At 47.5% G+C, this 22,015-nt stretch overlaps 1 protein-coding gene across 14 annotated transcripts; it reads right to left on the bottom strand.

The window, feature by feature from the left end:
* Positions 1 to 1,656: 1,656 nt before the first annotated feature.
* On the bottom strand, positions 1,657 to 21,538 carry Upp1 (uridine phosphorylase 1). 14 transcript variants are annotated; one of them, XM_039091762.2, is made up of 10 exons: positions 21,200 to 21,428; positions 19,949 to 20,023; positions 19,358 to 19,472; positions 11,555 to 11,620; positions 8,344 to 8,464; positions 6,590 to 6,748; positions 4,643 to 4,757; positions 3,027 to 3,236; positions 2,650 to 2,796; positions 1,657 to 1,862 (listed from the first exon to the last, which is right to left on the bottom strand). In XM_039091762.2, exons 4-10 carry the CDS (start codon positions 11,599 to 11,601, stop codon positions 1,723 to 1,725), a joined length of 939 nt encoding a protein of 312 aa, XP_038947690.1. In that variant the 5' UTR covers positions 11,602 to 11,620; positions 19,358 to 19,472; positions 19,949 to 20,023; positions 21,200 to 21,428; the 3' UTR covers positions 1,657 to 1,722. The 14 variants fall into 14 exon arrangements, with proteins under 14 accessions (XP_038947690.1, XP_038947692.1, XP_038947691.1 ...); XM_039091764.2 differs by having other exon boundaries at positions 21,256 to 21,405; XM_039091763.2 differs by lacking the exon at positions 21,200 to 21,428 and adding an exon at positions 20,819 to 21,133.
* Positions 21,539 to 22,015: the final 477 nt, after the last annotated feature.

The following is a 22,015-nucleotide window of genomic DNA, read 5'->3' as shown; positions in this document are numbered from 1 at the left end:
TTAGTTTTGCCTGTTTCTGACTTCTCTATACAGGAACCGATGATGAATACAGCAATGTTGGCTCCTTGTCTGAGATCATTTTACATGAAAAGGGGATCCATTTACATGAAAGGGGATTTCATTTACATGAAAAGGGGATCAGATTTACCACACCCCAGGACCTAAGGACATCAAAGTGTACACAGCTGCTCTTGGCCACAGGGTGGTTGCCACTGCTCCCAGCTTTGCTATGGAGAGCATCGCTACCATGAATGTTCTTTCCCTTATCTTCTGAGCCATGCAAGATTTCTTCCAAGCAGTGAAGGCAGCAGGCTCAGGATCAAAGGTGAATTCCCAAATCTCACATTTACACAGGTTAAATCTGGCTACTAGGACGTGTAGCAAAGATCATGTGTAAGAGTACACCATCACTCCATTCCTTTCTGGTAGGTGACATGATTACTGTCACAGGTCTGGGCTGCACAGCAGGAAAGGAAGGGACATAGGAAACAGTGGGATACATGGGAACAAATGTCATGGTTTCGGGAGTAAACTCTGGAGTATCGTGGTAACGTTTTTATATTTCTATCTGCAACATGATTAGCAGTTTTCACTTGGTTGGGGGAGGGGGTGCCATTCTCTGAACCCATCTGCAAAGGATGCCCAAAAGCAGAGTAGGGCCCTGGGAATGTCTAAATGGGAGGAACTGGTCCATTAGGGCAAACTCATCCACATTCCTAGTTCTGTGTACCTTGCTTTTGGAAGACACCCTGCTGTCACTTCTCCTTCGGGGAAAGTCTTACTACCAGTACTGGGAATGGAGTGAGAGCTAAGAGGAAGACAGCCCCAGTGGACAAAGTAAATGGCCAGAGTGGGGCAGAACAGTAGGTTGAGAGAGGCCTAATCTTTGGTGGTGTGTGGAGAGATTCAGAGACATGTTTGACAGTGTTTGCAAGGTTCAGAGACCCCATTGACCCAAGTAGTTCCACAAGCTCCCTGGTGACAGCAGAGGCATACCGGGGCTAGTCAGATGCAAATGAGACACTTCCATTCAGCAAGCCTGGCTCTGGCTCTGTGCTTGTATTTCTGGTTAGGTAACTTGCACTACCTCAATTGGACAGCAGAGGGTGGTATAGCACTGCCTGGGTCCACCCAGAGCTTGGAAGTCAATGACTTGTAGAAATGGGGCTTGGGGAATGAGATCTGTGTCGTGAAATCCCACATCCCACAGGAAAGTTATGATCCAGGTTCTGGAATGGCTTTCCTAGGCTCTTCTCCCTGACAAAGTCAGCTACCAAGGGATGACTATAGAATTTTAAAGATACCTATGGGGGTTGGGGATTTAGCTCAGTGGTAGAGCGCTTGCCTAGCAAGCGCAAGGTCCTGGGTTCGGTCCCCAGCTCCGAAAAAAAAAAATTAAAGATACCTGTGGGGATCTATTTTATGGTACAACTGCCAAATGTCTTACTTTAATGACCACCTATGAAATAAAAGGCTGAAAGTTTTCCTTTATTTAAAATGGTCCTGAAGAGCCACCCCCATTAGGTTTAAATGGTCTGAAAATGTTCCGATGATGTCTAAGAGAATCATCTGTTATGTCTAATCAGATTTCTTACCGGCAAACAAAGCCCAGTTGCATACCACAAAGTGCATGCTCCAAGTCAGTCACACGGTGCATTATGAAAAAATAGATTTATTGCCCAGGAGTTGCAGAAACGTCTCCCGAGCAGAAAGGCACGGGTCTCAGGCCCTCCCTAGGCGCTTCTTGATGAAATGGCCCACCAGCCGCTGCGGCCTTTGCTGGTATTCCACAAGCACATTATGGGGAGTGTTGATCTGATCCCCTTGCAGACGGTCCAGAAGAGTGACACACACCACAGCCGCTGCAAAGAAAGAAGGCCTTATCAACACACAATGGACACCTTCCTTAGTTCACCAAGGAGGAAGGCCAGGGCCTGGGGGCTGAGGATCAGCCTGTTGTATACCTCAGGAAACCAGGAGTGTGTAGTCTAGGGACAGGGCTGTGTGGATGGACTGGAGTGGCTTAGAAACATACCTTCTAGCAACTCCGGCAGTGCCCAACTCTATCAATTATGCCTTTGCCTTTGGGACTCAAAAAATATCCAGTTGGTTCCAGGGCTGGCACCTGGCTGCTTTGTGCAGCTCTGAGGGCATATGTTGTCCCAGACCATGGAGCACAGGCAGTAATGAGAGGTAACGCTGAATTGGAAGGATGTTCGGGACTAGACAACAGCGTGGATTAGCCCTCTAGAAAGCCAAGTCCGTTGAAATAACTAGAACACCTTCCTGGGCAGCAGAAAATCCCATCGCCATCTTTCTAACCCCTCTCAGTGGAATCTGCAAGAACACTGAGGATCCTGTCCTGTGTTTGCAGGGGGATAATGAAGACATTTTATGTGTACCAGGACTACAGGGATGAGACCTTGGTCAGAAGCTGGCCAAGGGAGACAAAAAAGTGAGAATTCGGGGTTGGGGATTTAGCTCAGTGGTAGAGCGCTTGCCTAGCAAGCGCAAGGCCCTGGGTTCAGTCCCCAGCTCCAAAAAAAAGAAAAGAAAAAAAAAAGTGAGAATTCAACACTGGGGTACTCTCAGGAGGACCCATCCACGATGGGCCAGCAAAAGAGAAAGAGAAAGGCCACATCGGCTTACCTTTCAGGCCACAGGCACTGCACATGGTGGCAAACACTGAAGATTCCATCTCGATATTTCGGACACCTGCGGCATGGGCTGCACGCAGATAGGCCTGTTTGTCCTTCTCTGTGTAGGAGCAGAGGGCACCATCCAGGCGGCCTTGCCCTGTAGCGCATGAAGAGAACCACAAGAACATAGTTAAAGCCTACTACACTTGGGCACCATGCTATACATGCCATTAAGGCATGGGGCTGAGAGGACCCAACTGCTGTTACAGCCATCACAGAAATACTATGAAGAGGCAGATGCCCCAGCAGAGGTAGCCACACCATCACACAGCAGGCTTGGGGTAGGCGAGGAATCCCTAGACCAGACACGCCCTCACTTCCTCTCACCCTCATAGAAGTCCAAGGTGCACATGGTGTTACCCACAACAGTGGGGAACTCGTTCAGGTCTGAGGAGCACTGCATCAACTCCTGTACCAGCTGCGCGTCCAGGCTGGTGTTTCGAGTCACCCGCTTTCCCAGCACAATCTGCTCAAACTCTGGTTTGAAGCACTCATCCACTGCCTGCTGAGTGATGACGACAGAGCCAGGCTCCAGACCTGAGGAAGATCCGAGTATCACGGTGACACAGGGTGACAAAGCAGCTCAGTGGGACACAGGCGCAACCAACAGAATCCATCGGCAAAGCCAAGTACTGAGGCCCCCGGCGTATGCTCAAAGCCATTCCATCCCTTCTCCTACTAAGAGCTTTTTCTGAGTGGGAATTTGTACAGCACCATTGCTGGAAGCAGAGAGAAGCAGAGAAGAGCAATCCCACCAGGGACTCTGCAGCCTTTAACCCGATGTTTCTATTCTTCGAGGCATTGCCTCTGACTAGCACGCTACCAACCAGGTGAACCAGGTTAGTTGAATCATTCCAGATTATATCTTTACTCTGTAAACTTTCAACCGGATACAAAAGCAGGGAAAAGTATAGACACCCCGCCATGTACCCCAAACACAGCCTCAAGCTTTTCCAACTCCTGACTAGCCTGTTTTTCCTCTGATTCAGTAACAACCATCTCCACTGTACCAGCATTGGAGGTGCGATCTCATGGAGGACACGAATGTTTATAAGTAAAATACCCTGCTCTTTTCTCTTGGGTTTTTATTTTCTTATGCAATATGGCCGCTGTTGGGGAGTTTGGAACTCTACCTCCCAAGAATAATGTAGAGACCTGGATGCTGAAATCTAAGGCCGTACTATCCCCAGAGTCAACACAGCTTCCTATCAATGTTTACTTATTCCTATCATGTCCCTTGCGGGAACAATAATCACAAGAAACCAGTTCCTATGGCAACCCTTATTTTAAAATAAAATTGCTTCAGAGACTTTTACTTACTGCTAGAGTATGTGACTGCCCAGCGCACACACACACACACACACAAGACCTGACTGCCGAAAGCCACAATAAAATAGTCGCCACTGTGAAGGAAATAGAGAGACTCGAGCAGGTGGGACCTGGGAGAAGTGACTGGCTCCGCCATAGGAGTGGATTGACTCGTTTACTGAAATGAACGGTGGGTAAGCTCACAGGACCCACCATCTCTCATACATGATGAAGCCTGTGCCCTCACTAGACTCTGGCAGGAAGGCTTTATTCAGCTGAGTATAATCGCAAGGCCAAAGCAGACCTTGTCTTTATAACAGAAAACGGATCAGGACACAGTTTAACACTCTTCAATGTTTCGAAGTCTTCAAATCCTCTCTGCTTCTTAGGTTGGTTGGTTGTGTGTTTGTATAGGATTTTTTTGGTCAATGATTAGGTACCTTTGAGCTAATTTCAGGATCCCTTGGTTAGCTTTATAGCCCACCCCACCCCTCATACACACTTTGATGGAATGAGAGGAGACAGGCAGAAAGGAAGGCCCTTAACCAACCCTGTATTGACCCACATCATGCTGGAGCAGGTTCTGGGCTCTGGCCCCTCCACACACAGGGCCAGAACCCTTCATTGGTCCTCACCTATCCCTCCTGAAGTGCCAATGCGGATGATGGTGATGTTGGAGCACCTGGCATGGTACAGCATCTTGATGAGCTCATGCAACATGATCCCAATGGAAGGGATGCCCATGCCATGCTGAAAACAGAGAGAAATGCTGAGGCTGAGCCCAATGCTGCTCTCTTGTCAATGCACGCAGAAATCCCTCCAAACAATGGGCACTGCATTCCAAGCCACCCAAGATCAACTAAGCTTTGCACGGATGAGATTTCGAGGGAACATTCACATACATTTTACTATATTACAGTTAAAATGAGTCTGCTTTATTAGTCATTACGGCTGTACCTTTCGCTATACCTAACGCACACCGTACAAGGCACCAGAGGTTTGTGTCTATAAAAGGAATATTCCTATTTATCGGTTTTGATACCCTCCTGCTTCGAGGCCTCCACTGGGGTCTTTGGAACAAAGCCCATGTGGGGAAGGAGACTGCTGTATGTTTTATGCGGTGCACTTCGACTAAATAAATCATGGGAATGAAGACAGACTTCAAGACAGAAGCAGAGCTGTCTTATACGTACCTCCTTTGACTCATACAACCTACGTAGTACCAGCAGGAAGTAGCTACTTTCTTCCTGATCGTTGAAGCCATGTACACAGGCCACCATACCGGATAAGGCTTCCCTACTGACCTTTTCACCTGCCCTCTCCAGTTTAGCAAAACAAGATACCTGTCTGGTTCCTCAGTCCTTGTCATCAGATAATCTATGGACTGTACTTCTGTCTCCTTCATTTCCTCCCTGACTCTGCAATGCGACCCCACTCCACATGCCTTCCAACGACCCTCCCACACCACACCTAACACACCATCCCCTCCCTGAGCCGCTGTGCCCTTATGGAAGAACCTTATTGCCAAAGGACCCCTTCCAGAATGTCACACGCAGACAATGCTTCCACAAGATGCCTTTGTCATCAGATGAGTCCACATGACCGATATACTTGGATATTTAACTGACTAGAATCAAGACACAAATCTCAACAGGAAGGGAATCCATTCCTGATCTTCAGTTTTTCACTATTTTATCAAATCATTGTTTTCTATTGTGTGTGTGTGTGTGTGTGTGTGTGTGTGTGTGTGTGTGTGTGTGTGTGTGTGTGTAGTACTGGCTGGTTTTGTGTGTCAACTTGACACAAGCTGGCATTATCACAGAGAAAGGACCTTCAGTTGAGGAAATGCCTCCATGAGACCCAGCTGTAAGGCATTTTTCTCAATTAGTGATCAAGCGGGGAGGGCCCAGCCTATTGTGGGTGGTGCCATCTCTGGGCTGTCCCTATAAGAGAGAAGCTGAGCAAGCCAGGGGAAGCAAGCCAGTAAGTAACATCCCTCCATGGCCTCTGCAACAGCTCCTGTTTCCTGACCTGCTTGAATTCCAGTCCTGACTTCCTTTGGTGAGGAACAGCAATGTGGACGTGTAAGGTGAGTAAACCTTTTCCTCCCCAATATAATATCATATATAATATTGCTGCCATCAAAATCAGAGCTAGAAAAAAATCACCTCATTAATAGGATACTGGAGATTTTATTGCTCAATCAACCTGTGTCCTAAAGTAGGTCAGTCCCTGTGAGATAAAAAAAGAGGCATAGAGACCTGGTATGTAGCACTTCTTATAGCCCGGAGCCTGGCAGGGAAGCCCCGCCCCGGAACCGCCACCCCCACCCCCACTGAGCGGACAGCATATTTGCATGAGTATCTGCTTTTGTATACCTAGGCTTTCCAGGAAACTAAGCCTCCAAGGCTGGAGCCTAGGACTTACTCACGCCCAGGTCCCCACTGCTGAAAGTTCCCTAAGCTCCCAGCCATTTACAGTAAACAAATGTCAGGGCGCCAGCTGATCAGCTGTTCCCACATGCAAACGTGTGGGGCACAGCGTGGAGACCACATCCCAGCGAAAGGCAAGTAAGTACTCACGCTCACAGACAGCACGGGCCCGGCTTTATACATGGCGTAGCGGTCAGTGCCTGCGCAGATGTTGGGATATTCTTTCCCTGGGTGGTCAAGGCCCAGCTCTGCGGCCACATACTTGATGAAGGCGCTCATCCGGGAGGAGCTTCCACCAACACACACAAACTGCAACCAGAGAACGGGGGACCCCGTTAGGACACTGCGCCATCAGGGGTCTGCGAAGTTCACCAGCAACCTTGGGGTCCTCTGGGAACTTCCTAGCAAGTTTTCTGGCCTGACCTGTACCAGGTGTATCTGAGGGGACTGAGGAATCCACTTTCCCGATGAGTTTTAATAGAACTGATCCGGGGATCACTGCTCAGTACAAGCACACAAAGCTCAGTGTCACTCGTACAATGACCACAATCTTGCTGTCTTACATAACAGGTGAGAGGCAGCCTAGTGTGCTGGAAGGAAGTTTGGGTTTGGACTAAAATGACTGGAGAGCCCCACAGTTGGAGAATAGAAGCCCAGGGGTGGGTTGGGACTTTGTAGGTGGAGAAGTCAAACCTTCATTTTGCAAAGTCTCATCTAAGAGATTTTTATTTAGCCAAAGAATAGTAAGTAATAAAAAGTGATTTAATGGGATCTGAAGATAAAAGAAAGAAATGCATCTCTAAACCTGAAAGGGCACGTCCATAGCGGGAAATAAAGACATAAATTAGCAATATTGGGATAAATGGAAATTGAACGAATCTTCATTTCAAACATGAAAGCTGCTCACCATTTGCTACCAAAAGTGAGCTCTACCGAGGCAGACGGGGCCCAGTATGGGGGTTCCGACCCCATCTTGGCTTTTAATTCCATGAGTTAATTCGTCATTATCAGGATTAGACAATGATGAGTGCTATTTTAATAATATTGTTCACTGGAGTTAACAATCAAATGTAAATTGCAAAATAGCCAGTAGCTAGGATTCTGATTGTTCTTGACCCAAAGAAGGATCAGTTCCTGAGTTGTGAACCGACTAACCACCCTGCTTGTCACTTCACATCACATTCACGAACTGAAGTTCACAATTTTCCTTGTAAGGATGCACACACAGCTAGGTGTCGATTAGAAACAAATGTTAATGAAGGACTTTTATAAAAATGTAAGATAAATGAGCACGGAGAACTGAAGACGTTGTGCTGGAAGTGTCTCCATCAACATCGGCCCTCAGATAATTAAGAAACAGTAATATTAATATACACCCTCAGCTGCAGGCGGGCATCATACAGTCTCCAGAATGACTACACCTTCCCAGTTCCCTCTTCTCAACTAAGTGTTGGGAAATGGACAGCTCTCGAGACATCGTCTAGGTTTCCCCTCCAAACTCCTGCCTTCATCTTCGGAGTACTTGAAACTCTAAGCGTAGACCATGGTACGGCTCAGGAGATTGACACACATTTGCTTACAAATGAAGTCCCAGGAGACAAAGCAGAAACTGACGCTGCAGTTGTTAACACTCGTTCTCTCCTTTGCTTGCTAATTCATACAAACGCAAGATATCACTTGGCAGAAGTCTAATAAAGATAGAACGCAGGGTTGGGGATTTAGCTCAGTGGTAGAGCGCCTGCCTAGCAAGCCCAAGGCCCTGGGTTTGGTCCTCAGCTCCGGGGAAAAAAAAAAGATATAATGAAGTCCTTGTCTCCTGCCTGTCAGCAGTGAGACGGTGCGGCTGTATCAAGGAGGAAGTTGACTGTAAGACAGTCCATAGAATCAAAGCCTGGAGTTCTTACCTTCACATCTCCAAACATAGCGGGGAAATCGTGTGTGCTAGTGCTGAGGTTGAAATGGTAGAGAACGTCTTCCTTCATCGTGGCTATGTTTGGATTTGAAAGCTGGACGAGGCAGTCACTGCTAGAAACGAAAAGTGAGAGGTTTATAGAGCATGGGTGTGTAAAGGCCAGGGTTACCATGGATATGTTCCATTTACATGAGGTGTGGGAGATGCATGATGGAGAAGAGATGCAACGTCTCTGGGAAGGGCCCTACTTGCCTACCTTCTTCCTTTTAATAAACCCCAGAAGAGCCAACAGAATTATCAAGAGCAAACTGGTAAATCATCCGATACAAAGAATGCTAGCTGCTACCCCACTCGGCTACAGTCAACACAGAAACTTGACTGTTTCCAACGTAATACATTCACTATTGGAAATACACACAGAAAAAGAAAATGTCCCCACTGTTGCCAGAGATAACCTTTCCAAGCGGATGCCAATATGACTATTTCCTGCCTTACACTAGCTACCACTAATGACACCAAGATTGTCCTGAGGGTATGAAGAGATGGCTCATGGTTTAGGGCACTTGCTCTTGTAGGAGGACCAGTGTTCTACTCCCAGTACCCAAGTGGTGGCTCACAAACATCTGGGAATCCATTACTCTTCTGGCCTCAATGGGCACATACATATGTGCAGACAAAACATGTAAAATAAACCTTACATTTTTTTTCTTTAAAAATTCTCATGATGCCCCCTGGGAGCCAGACACTGAGCCACCAATCAGGCAACATACAAGAGCTTGTCCAAACCCCACCACCACCATCACAACGACACATATGTAGCAGAGAACTGTCTGGCCTCAGTGAGAGATGGGCTGAATCCTCAAGAGACTTGAGGCCCCAGGGAGGGGGAGACCTGGTGGTGGGGGAACATCCTCTCAGGGGCAGAAGGAGGAGGAATGGGGTGAGCAACTGTGGGAGGGGGGACTAGGAGGGGAAGAAGGCTAGATTGTAAATTTAAAAAAAAAATAAATAAAATTGCTTTAAAAACTTGTCATGGTGTAACATCCTACCATTTTGCTTTTCTTCAGAGGGGCAACAAAAACACTTTGTATGTGAATCTAACTACTTTTACAGGACAGCATGATTCTGCTCTAAAGGGAGGTTGGCAGACTTTATTTAAGAGAAGGCCAGATGGTAAATATGGCCATAGGCCATTAAGCTTCTGTCACAGTCTGCCACTGTCTCCTGAAAGCAACAGAGACAAGAAAGGCAAACACGTGGTATTATACTTCAGTGAAGTTTATTTACAAACACAAGTGCCCCAGGACTGGATGATTCCTGCTCTATCCTACCAAGCTTCCTCAGAGCCAGCCTCCACAGCTGCCTCAACAGCACATGACTCCTGGTTTCCAAATGGGTTTTTCTTGGCAGAATGAAGACAGGTACAGGTCCTGAGTATGGAGCAATCGTAGCTACCATTCCTTCCTTCTGAGTCTTTCTGCCCAGAACCAACTGGTGTCACTTTCTCTTCAATCTAACTCAAGAGCGTGCGCGCGCACACACACACACACACACACACACACACACACACACACACACACACACACACACACACACAGAGAGAGACAGACAGACAGACAGAGACAGAGACAGAGACAGAGAGACAGAGATGCACAAAGCTGAAGGTTGAATCAGACCTGTTCTGATTATTTCCATCAGTCCTCACTGCTTTTCTTTCTGGTAGTCAGTCAACCTCAATGGTAATCACCGGAGGCTCCCTCTTCTCCTTCTCTCTGTGCCCCGTCCATGTTTCTAAAGCCCCACTCCAGTCTATTCCTCTAGAGTAATGTCCAGATTAAGTCAACATATGAAATTTTTCAAGAGATTGCTATACAAAAAGATAAGTGTTAAGACAGAGCTCTCTCATCAAGGGCATAAGAAGTGGGTGGGCAGACTGCTTCACGAACAAGGTTAGCGCTCAGCTATCCACAGCACACACCAGTCACACACGCAGGGCCACTGCTGACCGCACCCTGGGCAAAGGTGCTGTGGAAACCTTTGGGAAGAGCAAGCACCTAGCCAAGGTACAGCATGTGCCCATCTGCTGACCCAATTCTCCTGTCAGATTTCCTGGCTTCTTAATAGTGTGAGGAAGCCCTTTCTTTCTTGTAGGACCAAATGCACAGCAAATACAGCTAGACTTTCCCAGAAAGCATTTTTGATCTCTAGAACAATCCGAAATTCCAACCATCATAACACATCTTTCAGCCACTCGGCCATATCCTCCTTCAGGATGTGTCGAATATGAAATATGAAACAGAAGGGCCAACTCTATGCCTCGAAATGACGCAACAGGATGTGATTAAGACAACTCAGCCACACACAGAAAAACCCTTTTTCTTGTTTGTCAGTTCCAGGAAGAGCAGAAGGAAGCAGTGTATAACCATGAAGACAGCCATGATTTCAAAATTCACTAACATGTGCGTGAGCTAGACTGTTTGAAGGACTCAACAAAACAAGGACAAAAATACTTAGTCTCCCTCAATTTCAACTGTGTTTATCACGCTTATTGCCACCTTAATCATTCGCCCTACTGAAGCCACTGAAGTTGGATGGCGGCCACCTCAGGGCTCCGGCAAGCAGATAGTGGACAAACCCTGTGGTAAGGATATTAGAAAGGCTCAGTGGACTTCAAACCCAGGCAGGAGGTCTGAGGTGTGTCTCCGAGTAGAGTATGCACTTACTACAGCGTGCTCAGACCCTGGGGTGTATGTGCAGGAGCACATACACACACACACTGGAGTCAGAGAAAGACACAGATGTTTAGCTCTTTAAAAAAAAAAACCTAAATCTAAGAGAACTCACGAAACGACAAAGCAGGAGAAAACCATTCAAGAGTCAGAAAAAAGATGGGGCTAGGAGATACACAGTAGATTTTTGTCTCAGAAAAAAAAAATGCCACATATAGAAGAAAACCTGTTACGCACATAGCTAAGCACTAAACTGTCTGGCTTTCTGGGTCACATGTCCTGAGGGCTAAGCACAGAAACTCCCGGACCTGAATCTGTAAGCCCTCCAAAGCCCTCACGCACCATTCTGAGAGTCATACGTTAACACAGGTAAAGAACTTGGAAAAGTGAGTCTACTAGAGGATGTTTAATGAAACCAGCACCACACAGCACAGAACAGCACAACCAAGTCAGCCCAGCCCGGGTCAGTCTTACTTGTGATGGTTTTCCAGGTCCTTTGCTTCAGTTCCTGTAGCTGCCATTTTCTCACTGTAGCGGGACCTGGGGGACAAACATCACACAAAACAGCATCAACCCAAAAGGAACTAGGGTGACGAGGTATCACTTGTGTCGCTTGTGTGGGACGTCTGTAGAATAGAAGCAGGGTTCTTCACATTTATATCATATACACTATGGAAACGTACACATGGTGTGGGGGGGGGTGTAGAGCTGGTATGTGTGAAGTCTATAAGGGTTGACCTTTCACTTAAGATGTTTAGGAATAAAGATCAAGTCTCCTAGGGTCCCATTCCAGCAGCAGTCAGGACGTCTTTGACCCTACCAACCACACCCTTCTGCCTAGCCCTGCTGGAGTCTTGAACATCCTCTTCCTGTTTAAGGATAGCAGAGTTTACAAGAATTAGAACAGAAGTGGAAGAGCTAGTAGAACGGCTCCAGGAGACCGTTCAGAGGGCGAACACTTAAAGCTGATGTGCGCAGATATTGCGAGCTGGGAGGGTGAGCCTGCAGGGGAAAGCAACATCCACAGCCAACAGTGGTTTCCTTGGGGCTCCTCTGGGAGGTGAGGAAAGCGGAGCCTTTGGAGAAGCTATGGGTCACAAGCCACTCAGGAAAATTACAGGTTGTACGGAGACATTTCCTGAACCCAAGCTGAAAGACCCCTGGTTCTGCGAGGCGTATTTATAATTATCATATCATAACACACTGATCGTTTTCGGTAAGGTAAACACCAGCTCGTTGCTGTCCAATCAAGTGAGTCAGAGGAGGGAGCGAGTTCTGTTGGTTTTGTCGTGGTGATACTGGAGGTGGAACCCAAGGAGGTGCTCCATCCATGCTGGGAATGAGGCGCCATCCCCCAGCCTAAAATACCAACATTCCCAAGTCAAGCACAGTGGAGGGAAAGAGCATTTATAACTGGCAGAAGGGGGGCGGGGCAAGCTTTTCCTAGAACTGTTTCATGAAGGACAGAGCCCGTGTGTAGTGATAGAGGTGGCCCCTGTATTGTCCCTCACCTCAGGACAGGACACTGGGTCATAAGTTGTCTCTTTCATTTTTTTCATCTATGTCATTTTATTTTACTGGGGATGGGCATGCCACATTGTATATGTGGGGGTCAGAGGACAACTTGTGGGGATAAGTGATCTCCTTCCATGGAGTCTTCTGGGGGACGTGGGGGAGGTCAATCTCAGGTTATCAGGCTTGGCAGCAACAGAGTTTTCCTTCCAAGCTATATTGCTGGCCCCTAGCTATTATCTTAATGGTAGAGTTTTGCCTGGGTGCTTTTGGTAACATGGTTAGCATGTAAGACAGTCAGAGTGGGGGATCCCAGGAAGCACAACAGTGGTGCCTGAATTAAGGAATGTGAAACTCTGTGAATCAACGCAGTAGCAGTTGGTGCCTGTACACTTGCCGCAATGGGATCCAGCATGTATCTAGTGTAAAAGCATCTCTATGTGATACCTTAAATGAAAAATGTCCCCCACAGTCTCAAGCATTGGCTTGTGGAGCTGTTTAGGGTGGTTTAGGTACTGAAACCCAGGCTAAAGAAGCATGCCAATGGTGGTGGGCTTGGGGACTAAAAGCCTCATGCCATGCTCTCTCTCTCTGCTTCATGTTTGCAGTTAAAGGTATAAACTCTCAGTTTCCTAGCCTGCCTACACAAAGGCTGTGGGCTAGCCTGTGTCCCAGCCATTGTGTTTTCTTACACACCCTAGAGCCATAAACTTAAATAAACTCTTAAGTTAGTTACCCGGGTCATTTTTTTTTTTAATCACAGCAGAGAAGTAATTAATAATACTGTTAGGATTCAGAGAACCAAGTTACGGTATGGTCTGAGCACGTACAGTCTGATCTGGAGGAAACCAGAATGTCTAACTGGAATCCCTCGCTGCACAATGGAACTGGGTGCCTCCCCACCCTAGCCTGACTGCCATCCTGTCTCAGAAAAAAAATTTTTTTGAAACTTGAGTGAAACTCAGAAGAAATATCTATCGCTAGATTCCTTCGAATCCCAATAGCTGAGACAATAGCTTGTCTCAGCTCATTCTGCCCATAACCATTCAAAATCTCTCAGAACTGTCTCAGGTTCCTACCCTTGTGGTCATGTTAAGAAGCAGTTGGGTAAACACAAGACTGAGATTTATTGTTCACACCACTGCCTTATCTTTCTGCATATTAATAAACTTGCATGCCTTTTCTCTGTTTAAAAGTGGTTTTTTTGTTTTTATTTATTTATTTTTATTTTGAGGAGGCATGAGGGTAATTTCCCTTCCCTTCTACAGCATGTATGGCTGGGAGGGGACGAAGAAATAAAGAAGACCCAAGACACCGTGAACCTGCATGAAGTTTGGTGGCTCACCATGCAAGCTAGGAGATTGCTCCAATGCAGGGCAGAGAAGGACAAAGCCAAGAGAGCATGACCAGAGGCTAACCTCTTTGAGGGAGTTAGTACAAACGAATGTAGGTGCTAGAGAGGTAAATTAGCATGCTCTTAGAACATGGCAGGCTCTTAAATGCATCCCAGCTAGCAGCCAGCCTAAAGAAGAGATGGTTAGGGATGAAACATGCAGGGACACACAGGCAAATCATCTTTGGGTCCTTAACCTGTTACCAACTGCTTAACATCACTGCGGTCCAAATCACTTAACATCACTGCCTCAGGAAGAAGCATTCATTTTGGCTCACAATGCAGAGCATGGAGGCCAATGCGTTCTGGTAGCAAAGGGTCACATCACAGATGTTCACATCAAGTTGAGCGGGGAAGGAGAGAAAGGGGCTTCTGCAGCTTTCCCGTCTTCTGTGACATCTTGGTCTCCAAGTCAATGTGATGGTGCCACCCATGTTCAAGGTGGTCTCAGTAATCCTCTCAGGAAAAACTCTCAGGCACAGCCAACAGGTGCTGTGCCACTCCAAACTCCTAGATGATTTGAAAAACAGCCTGTCACGAAGACTAACCATCACTCCTGTGAAATCACACCGATAACAGCTTGGCTGGAAAACATCAGTGAGGCCACATGGTCAGAAAAGTTTACAGAAAGAGGAACACCAAGCCAAGAGAGTTGGGGGTTCAGGGTGACCATACAAATGACAGGAAGTGAGGTATTGTTACTTAGGGTACAGCCATAAAATGCCCTCAGAGGTCTCCCGAATCACTCGGGTATCACACAACCAATACAAGGTCACAGCATGTGTTCTAAGTTAAACTGAAATTCACCAGTCCCCAACCCAGGGCGGGGTGGGGGTGGGGGGTCACACAGACAAGCAAGATGTTCTTAGCTTTTCTCTAGCTTGCTAAAGATCAATGATGTCTGGGAGCTGACAACATTTGCCCAATTTACTTAGGAAACACTCAAAGCCCAAATTCTACTATAAACACGCTTCGAGGTAAAAGCCATGGCATCCACCTTTGTATTGTATTGGTCCCTTCAGCTGCCTTAACCCTTGGATCGAATTCTTCTAAACTTGGCACCGGGGCACACGTTACAAGTGTTTTTCATCCTGGGACTTTACGCAGTTTACTAGGCCTATTGCTGGCTGGCACAATCGACCCTGGGTTATGTTTTCTGGTCAGCTGGATCTCCATAGTCCCTCAGCCTTATCAAGAGGTCGAGACAAAATCACAAGGGCAGGAAGACATTTATGCAAGACAACACCTCAGCAGTTCCTGGATTAACTTACCACTCATTAGCCTGTAAACCTCAAGGCAAGATGCAGAGCACAAGAAGGAAAACATCTTTTGAAACCACACCCTGACCAACAGACAATTATCAAACCCTAGCCCCGCCCAGAAAAAAGCTGCTTCTCATGTGCTCAGAGCACTGGATGAAGGCTCATCTCCGTCCTGTCGATGTTTGGGCTGGAGCTGAAGCCAGTCAGCTAGGGCTGAGACCTTTCTTGTTCCTAACATGATTCAGTCTCATTCCCTCCGTTCCCATGCTATAAGGTCAGCTGTGCGTGTCAGAGAAAAACCTCTTGAAACCGAAAACACAAAACCCATGAGACCACAGAAAAGAGATCCTCTGCTACAGACCGTCAACAGCTTAGCAACACAAAAGGCACCCAAGACACAGACAAGAGCTGATCTCCAGACATGTATGTCTCCTTGAGCTCCTAGAGGTATCAGGGAGAAGGATCCATAGCATTTTGGAAATAAGAATGATGGTCAGAGAGCTGCCTGTTAGATCTGTGGGAAGAGGTTCAAAGTAAACCACAGTCCTTGCTTTGATTTGGAAATGGCTCCTGAAGACCCATCCCTTATGATTGACCACCAGCTGTGGCACTATTGAAAGGTGGTTGAAATCTGAGTGAGTCTTAAAGGAGGAAGTTAGGCCATAGTGCATAATGGGTCCTTCCACCCCCAATCTCTCCAGTCCATTGTTTCTTGGTCCTCGTGACAGGAAGTGGCCTCTTTCACTGTGTATTCTCACCAAGATGGATTATACCACCACAGGTCCAAACAGCAGGACCCAACAAAACCCTCCAAAGCAGCAAGCCAAAATAAACCTTTTCTCCCTTTAACTGCATTTACCCTGGGATTTTGTCATAGCAACAGAGAGGCGGATGACTTACAAGGTGGCATAACAATTTTGAGCATCTGAGTTGATGAAATCCTTTTTGTCTAAAAGCTAAGCCTCCCCTGCTGCATCCAAACGGCCACTCTTCTTTTTTTTCCTGAAGTCCCAGTCAGCTTTTAATGTCACTTGGAAATCATTTGGAGCCAGGACCAGAGTGACAGAAAAAAACAAAAAACAAAAACCATCTTCCCAGCCCTCAAGTGGCTGAGACAGGAAGATTACTCATGCCTGCGGCCAGCCTCGAGTACAAAGAGTACAAAGGTCAACCTGGGCTATGGCACAAAACCAAGACCTGTGGGAGGGAGGGGGCAACAACATACCTAACAAAATAAAAGGGCAGCAACAACAACAAAACTCACTAGCACACACCAAGACCTGTGGGGGGTAGGGGGTGGGGGAGGCGGCCAGCATTTGTCTAACAAAACAGACCAGCAACAACAAAATTCACTAAAAACAAGTCCAAATCAGAACAGTTGAAATACATTGTTTCTCCAAAAGCACCTGTTGGTTACCCTCTTCAGAAGGCCTCCTCTTCTCGGCCCTTTCCATCCCTGTTAAAACCATAGATAGTAGCCAAATTCTAACCACTTCCTGAGTCACCTTCTTTGAACTCCTCCATTAATGCATGGATGGCAGCAATCTGTGCTCTCTAATCAGCCTGTTTTTCTCATCTCATTTGCAGGCTTTGGGTAGCTGGGTTTAAAAGGATATCGTTTTCTCTCTGACACTTCACTCCAACATGGATTGGGGGTGGGGGGTGGCGAAGAGTGACAGTCATAGGAAAAGTGCACTCAGAGAGAGCAGGGGGCTAAGTACAGCAGGGGGAAAGGGGGATGGCATCCTAAGGGTTAACTGACTTCTAGCAAAGATAACCAAAGGACAGTGCTGCTTCCCTTGTATGGGGCTAATGATGGCTCATTTAAAGTAAAGTGACTCAGGAACTCAGAACTTGTAGATGTGACCCTGCATTGTCACCACAAAGGAGCCTTGAGACAGGAAAGTTGGCATTGGGAAACATGAGGACTGAACACACCCAAGATAACTTTCTTAACTCGGGTTGCCTGCCACAAAACCTCTAGAACATTCACTAATAATTCTCGGGATTTGGAACAAGCTTTTTCTTTTTTATGATTGATTGATTGATTGATTGATTGATTGATTTATATGATGAGCATACTGTAGCTGTCTTCAGACACACCAGAAGAGGGCATCAGATCCCATTACAGATGGTTGTGAGCCACCATGTGGTTGCTGGGAATTGCAATCAGTGCTCTTAACCCTTTGAGCCATTTCTCCGGCCCCCTAACTAGCTTTTGAAGAATGGGTGTACCACGGAGGAAACCAGGTGGCCCAGCTTAATGATGTCATAAGCTAAAAACCACATACAGGGAACACTGTCCCCTGGCCACCTAATCAGCAGTCCGTTTGTCTCTCTTTTCTTATGACTCCTCCATCACCATCCCACTGAGAGTCAGATTTGAGCTTAGGGCTCTTGGTCTTCTTGCCATAACATTAGCCACTTTCCACATTAGCTAATGCTTGCTCCGTAAGTAACAGGATAGGTGGGAATTAGGGTCTACAACCTGGGAATTAACAATTAGGAAAAGCCCAGGATGGAGACCAAGATCACCGTCCAGGAGAGAGACTGGCCACAGCAAAGTTCACTGTGAAATACCAAAAGATCTACAGAACTGGCGCAATGGGCTCAGGTTAAGAATGCTTTGTCTGGGGGCTGGAGAGATGGCTCAGTGGTTAAGAGCACCCGACTACTCTTCCAGAGGTCCTGAGTTCAATTCCCAGCAACCACATGGTGGCTCACAACCATCTGTAATGGGATCCAGTGCTCTCTTCTGGTGTGTCTGAAGACAGCTACAGTGTACTTATATATAATAAATAAATAAATCTTTAAAAAAAAAAAAGAATGCTTTGTCTGATGCTAAAGAACCCAGGTTCAATTCCTAGCACCAAAGTCAGGCAGCTCACGGCCACCTGTAACTCTGGCTCCAGTGGACCTATGTGATGTTTTCTTCTGGCTTCTGCGGGCACACACACAAGTGACAAATCCACAGGTGCACATACATAAAAAATTAGAAATTTAAAAGGCGGTCTAAGGTGAAGCAGCAGCACTGGGCATTGGGTGGGAATGGGGCAGTCCCTGTGCCTTGGTTCTGAACGACAGTGTTGTCAGAACAGATGGCTACACCAGCTCCTCCATGAGTGAACTTTGACCTCCATCCCTCAGGAAGATGTCACACTGAAGCTAGTATCAGAAAGCATTTCCTCCAACACTAACACTCCAGCTTCTTCCCGGAGCTGGGGACCGAACCCAGGGCCTTGCGCTTGCTAGGCAAGCCCTCTACCACTGAGCTAAATCCCCAACCCCTCTCCAGATTCTTCTTAAGGGAGAGGCATTCACCTGGCCTCTTCAAGACACGCGCTGCTGCTCCACAGGACCTGCTGGCTTAGCTTGCCCTGAGGGAGCTGCACAGAGTACCAGAAGGCAGCCTTAGCCCTCTCCAGACATCCTCACTCCTCTACTTGTTGAGGCCAGACTGACTCAGTAATGAGATTTTAAAATCTGACCTTACTCTTCATCTTTAAGTTATTATATTAGTCAGGAGGCTGGAGAGATGACTAGGTGGCTGCTCTCCCAGAGGATCTTGAGTTCAATTCCCAGCACCCACATGACAGCTCACAACTGTCTGTTAAGTTCAGTTCAGAGGGATGTGACACCCTCACACAAACATACATGCAGGTAAACTACCAACGAACATAAAATAAAAATAACAACCTAATAAAAAGATATAAAGTCAGAAGAATAGACAATTTAGTTCAGTCCGTAAGGATTTAGAATTCTTGGAAAGGAATGTGTGTTAAAAGTAAATGTGTATATTAGCGTGTGACGGAGGAGGGAGAGGAGAGGGTGGAGGTTGCAGAGTAAGTCTCCAGTGCTTATCTAGAAGAAAGGAGAGGTTGGGGGGTTTAGCTCAGTGGTAGAGCATTCGTCTAGCAAGCACAAGGTCCTGGGTTCAGTCCTCAGCTCCGGGGGAAAAAAAAAGAAGAAAGGAACCCCTTAAGTTTCTTCTCTCTGCTACGAGTGATTTTTTATTTTGCTTCCTTAAGATAAATTTTCAAGTTTCCTATCATTGGTAAATACTTTTACAAACCGCTAAGGTAAAGAAAACCTAAAACACCTAATGCTTACCAGGGATGAAAGTATGGCAGTACTAAGATTTTAATTCGTGACCAAGCAGCGCATGCAGGATTAATAATACTTCGGTAATGAGGGTTACGCTGAGACTAGAAGGTCTGCTTGGCCTCTGGAGAAGGGAAAAAAAAACAATAGCTGACTGGCTGAGAAGTGGGGGTGGTTTTGCCCAAAATGCAGATGGAGCACAGACTGCACAAGCTGAAAGAGAGAGAAACAATGGCAGGCCCTGGGAATCGCTCCTCTACAGGCAAAGACAGCTTAAGACAGCCCTCCATTCAAGGAAGTCACCCTGGTTTTTTAAAGGACTGGGTTACAGCATACGAATGGACCCCATGTTTTGTTTTCGTTTTTTGTTTTCCTTAAGCCCAGATAGCACCAGCAGGAAAAAAAAAATGAGGCAAAGAGAACTAGAAACTTGAAGCAAGAAGAGAAGGAAGGACAGGAAGAGGATAGAAAAGAGAAAGGGGGAGAAAAGTTGCTTGGGAGGGATTAAGTGTGAACCAACATCTATCTAAAAATACCCTTCATTGCCTTTATGGGAAGCCTCTCTTTCTACCCCAGATTTAGTGTGTGTGGGCAACTCACTGTCAGAGACTGATGTCCACTTCTCGGGAAGACTTCCAGAGTGTCAGGGCCCACCAGTGAGTCACTTCACCAAGACTGGGGGAGAGAGATATGAGAGTGAGAGGGACAGCAGAGTCCTGGAGTCACCCTGCCAGGTCTGCAAGAAGGCTGTCACAGAAGAGAGCAGTAAAGTGAGACAGGTCCAGTGCAAATCAGTGACATTTAATACACCCGAGGGGAGTTTCCCGGTTGAGCTGCAGCCAAACAACTCGGAGCCAATATTTTATACGATAACATTGGGTAAATCAATTACAAGGAAATCTATGTAAGTGATCAAAATGAAACTTTGTTCGGTCCTTCGTGAAAAGATGAGTGTAACGCCAACGCCTGCAGCTCGCATTCTTTGGATGGCCAGCGCTGTACAAAGGTTTTGGTTCTCCCTTCTCTGTGTGAGACTGGATATTCTGGAAGCACCAGAAGAGCCTGCGAGCTCATCCCTTCCCTAAGTTCCCCCTCACCTGTCACCAGCCTGACCCACACCTGGGTGACCCTCACTGGCTTGCACCTACCTCGCGTGCGCTCGCTTCTTCTGCGCCCTATTTCCCTCGGGGACCCCCCCCCTCCACACACACACACACACACGCACGGGGGTGGGTCTCCACGTCCCCCCAGTGTGGCGCCTGCACCTTCATCTGCTGAGAGAGGTCACCGGCGCACAACTAGCAGAGCATCCGGAGCGGGATGCTCCTACTGTTTTACGCTCCGCCAACTTCCACCCCTCCAGCCACTCCCTGCGGGGTCTTTGTAGCGATCACCGCAGTGGACCCGAGCTTCAGTCCCCACCTATAGGCAGGAAGAACCAGAGAGGAGCCCTCAAAGCAGACCACTCACCGCTCAGTCCCGGCCGGCCGCGCAGGAGAACTGTGAGAGAGAAGCTGCGCGCCAGACCTTTTAAAGGAGGGAGCGGACCAGAAAGGAGAACCTTTCTGACCACACTTTCGCCTTCCCCGATCTGTCACCCGAAGCCCCGCCCACGGGTCACCGCGGGGCTCTGGCTCGGCCGAAGGGCTCAGCTGATAGCAGCTAGGGCCTGGCGCCCCGACACGCCCTGTCCACACCTTCTCTACCCGAACCCGGAAAAGTTGCCCGGGAGCCTCCACCTTCTAGTTTTCTTTGGAGATAGCTGACAATTTTAAGTTATCCAGAGCCATCTCCGTAGCTCCATAGCCTCTCTTACTATGGACGAAATCATAACCAAGCTGCTAATCTCACTTGTTCCACAGACGAAGAAAAGATCTGGAAGCGGCTGTATGGCTACCCAAGGTCACCTCTAGCGCCAGGGCCCTGGTCCATTTGTCTGGAAATGATGAAAGGAGGTACCACAGATGAATGGCCGTGTGGAAGCGGTCAAGAGTGCAGAGCAAGGCTGTTGTAAACTGTGTCCTTTCAGTATCTCGGGCCTGTTTCTGTTTTGTTTTGATTTTTATTTTCTCCCCCTCCGGGTCCTTCCTGGTCCAGGGATATCCTCTGTGGTTGTGGGAAGGCTAGGGGAGCGCTTGCCCAGTAGGGGAAATGACTCATTCATTCAGTCTCAGCTATCTGGCAGAAAGCACCTCTGCCCTGCCCTGCACTGTGACTGACTCCCCGCCCCCAGCTGCCAGCCAGGCCTGCCAGTGGCCTCCCCTTCTCACACAGTTCCTAGCTTGGCTTCCCCAGCGAGCTGGCACTTTGGCGAAAGGACAAAAAGGCTTGGGAATGAGGGGGGAGGAGCAGAGTCCAGCCGGACACAAGCACTGTTTGCCTCCCACAAGGACCTGGGTTCCTGACTATGGGCCGTAGCAGAACTGCCCTTGAGCCTGCTCCTCAGGAGACTAAGATCGCTCCCAGACAAGGCTAAGAATCTACAAGTGAAACCAGACTCAGAGTACCAAAGCCTAACTTCTCAGCGATGAAACTCCGCAAAAGGCTCGTGGACACAAAATTGTATTCGCCAGTTTCTATTGCCACTCCTGAAACCATCATCTTCAAAGTCTGTGGCGGAGAGCAAGGCTAGCACACACAATGACGCCTCAGCTGCTCTGTGTGAGG

The sequence above is a fragment of the Rattus norvegicus genome, chromosome 14 (assembly GCF_036323735.1).
Source record: "Rattus norvegicus strain BN/NHsdMcwi chromosome 14, GRCr8, whole genome shotgun sequence".
In the NCBI taxonomy this organism is placed as follows: Eukaryota; Metazoa; Chordata; class Mammalia; order Rodentia; family Muridae; genus Rattus; species Rattus norvegicus.
Note: the sequence above shows the minus strand (reverse complement) of the source record. Positions and strands in the feature narration are given on the sequence as shown.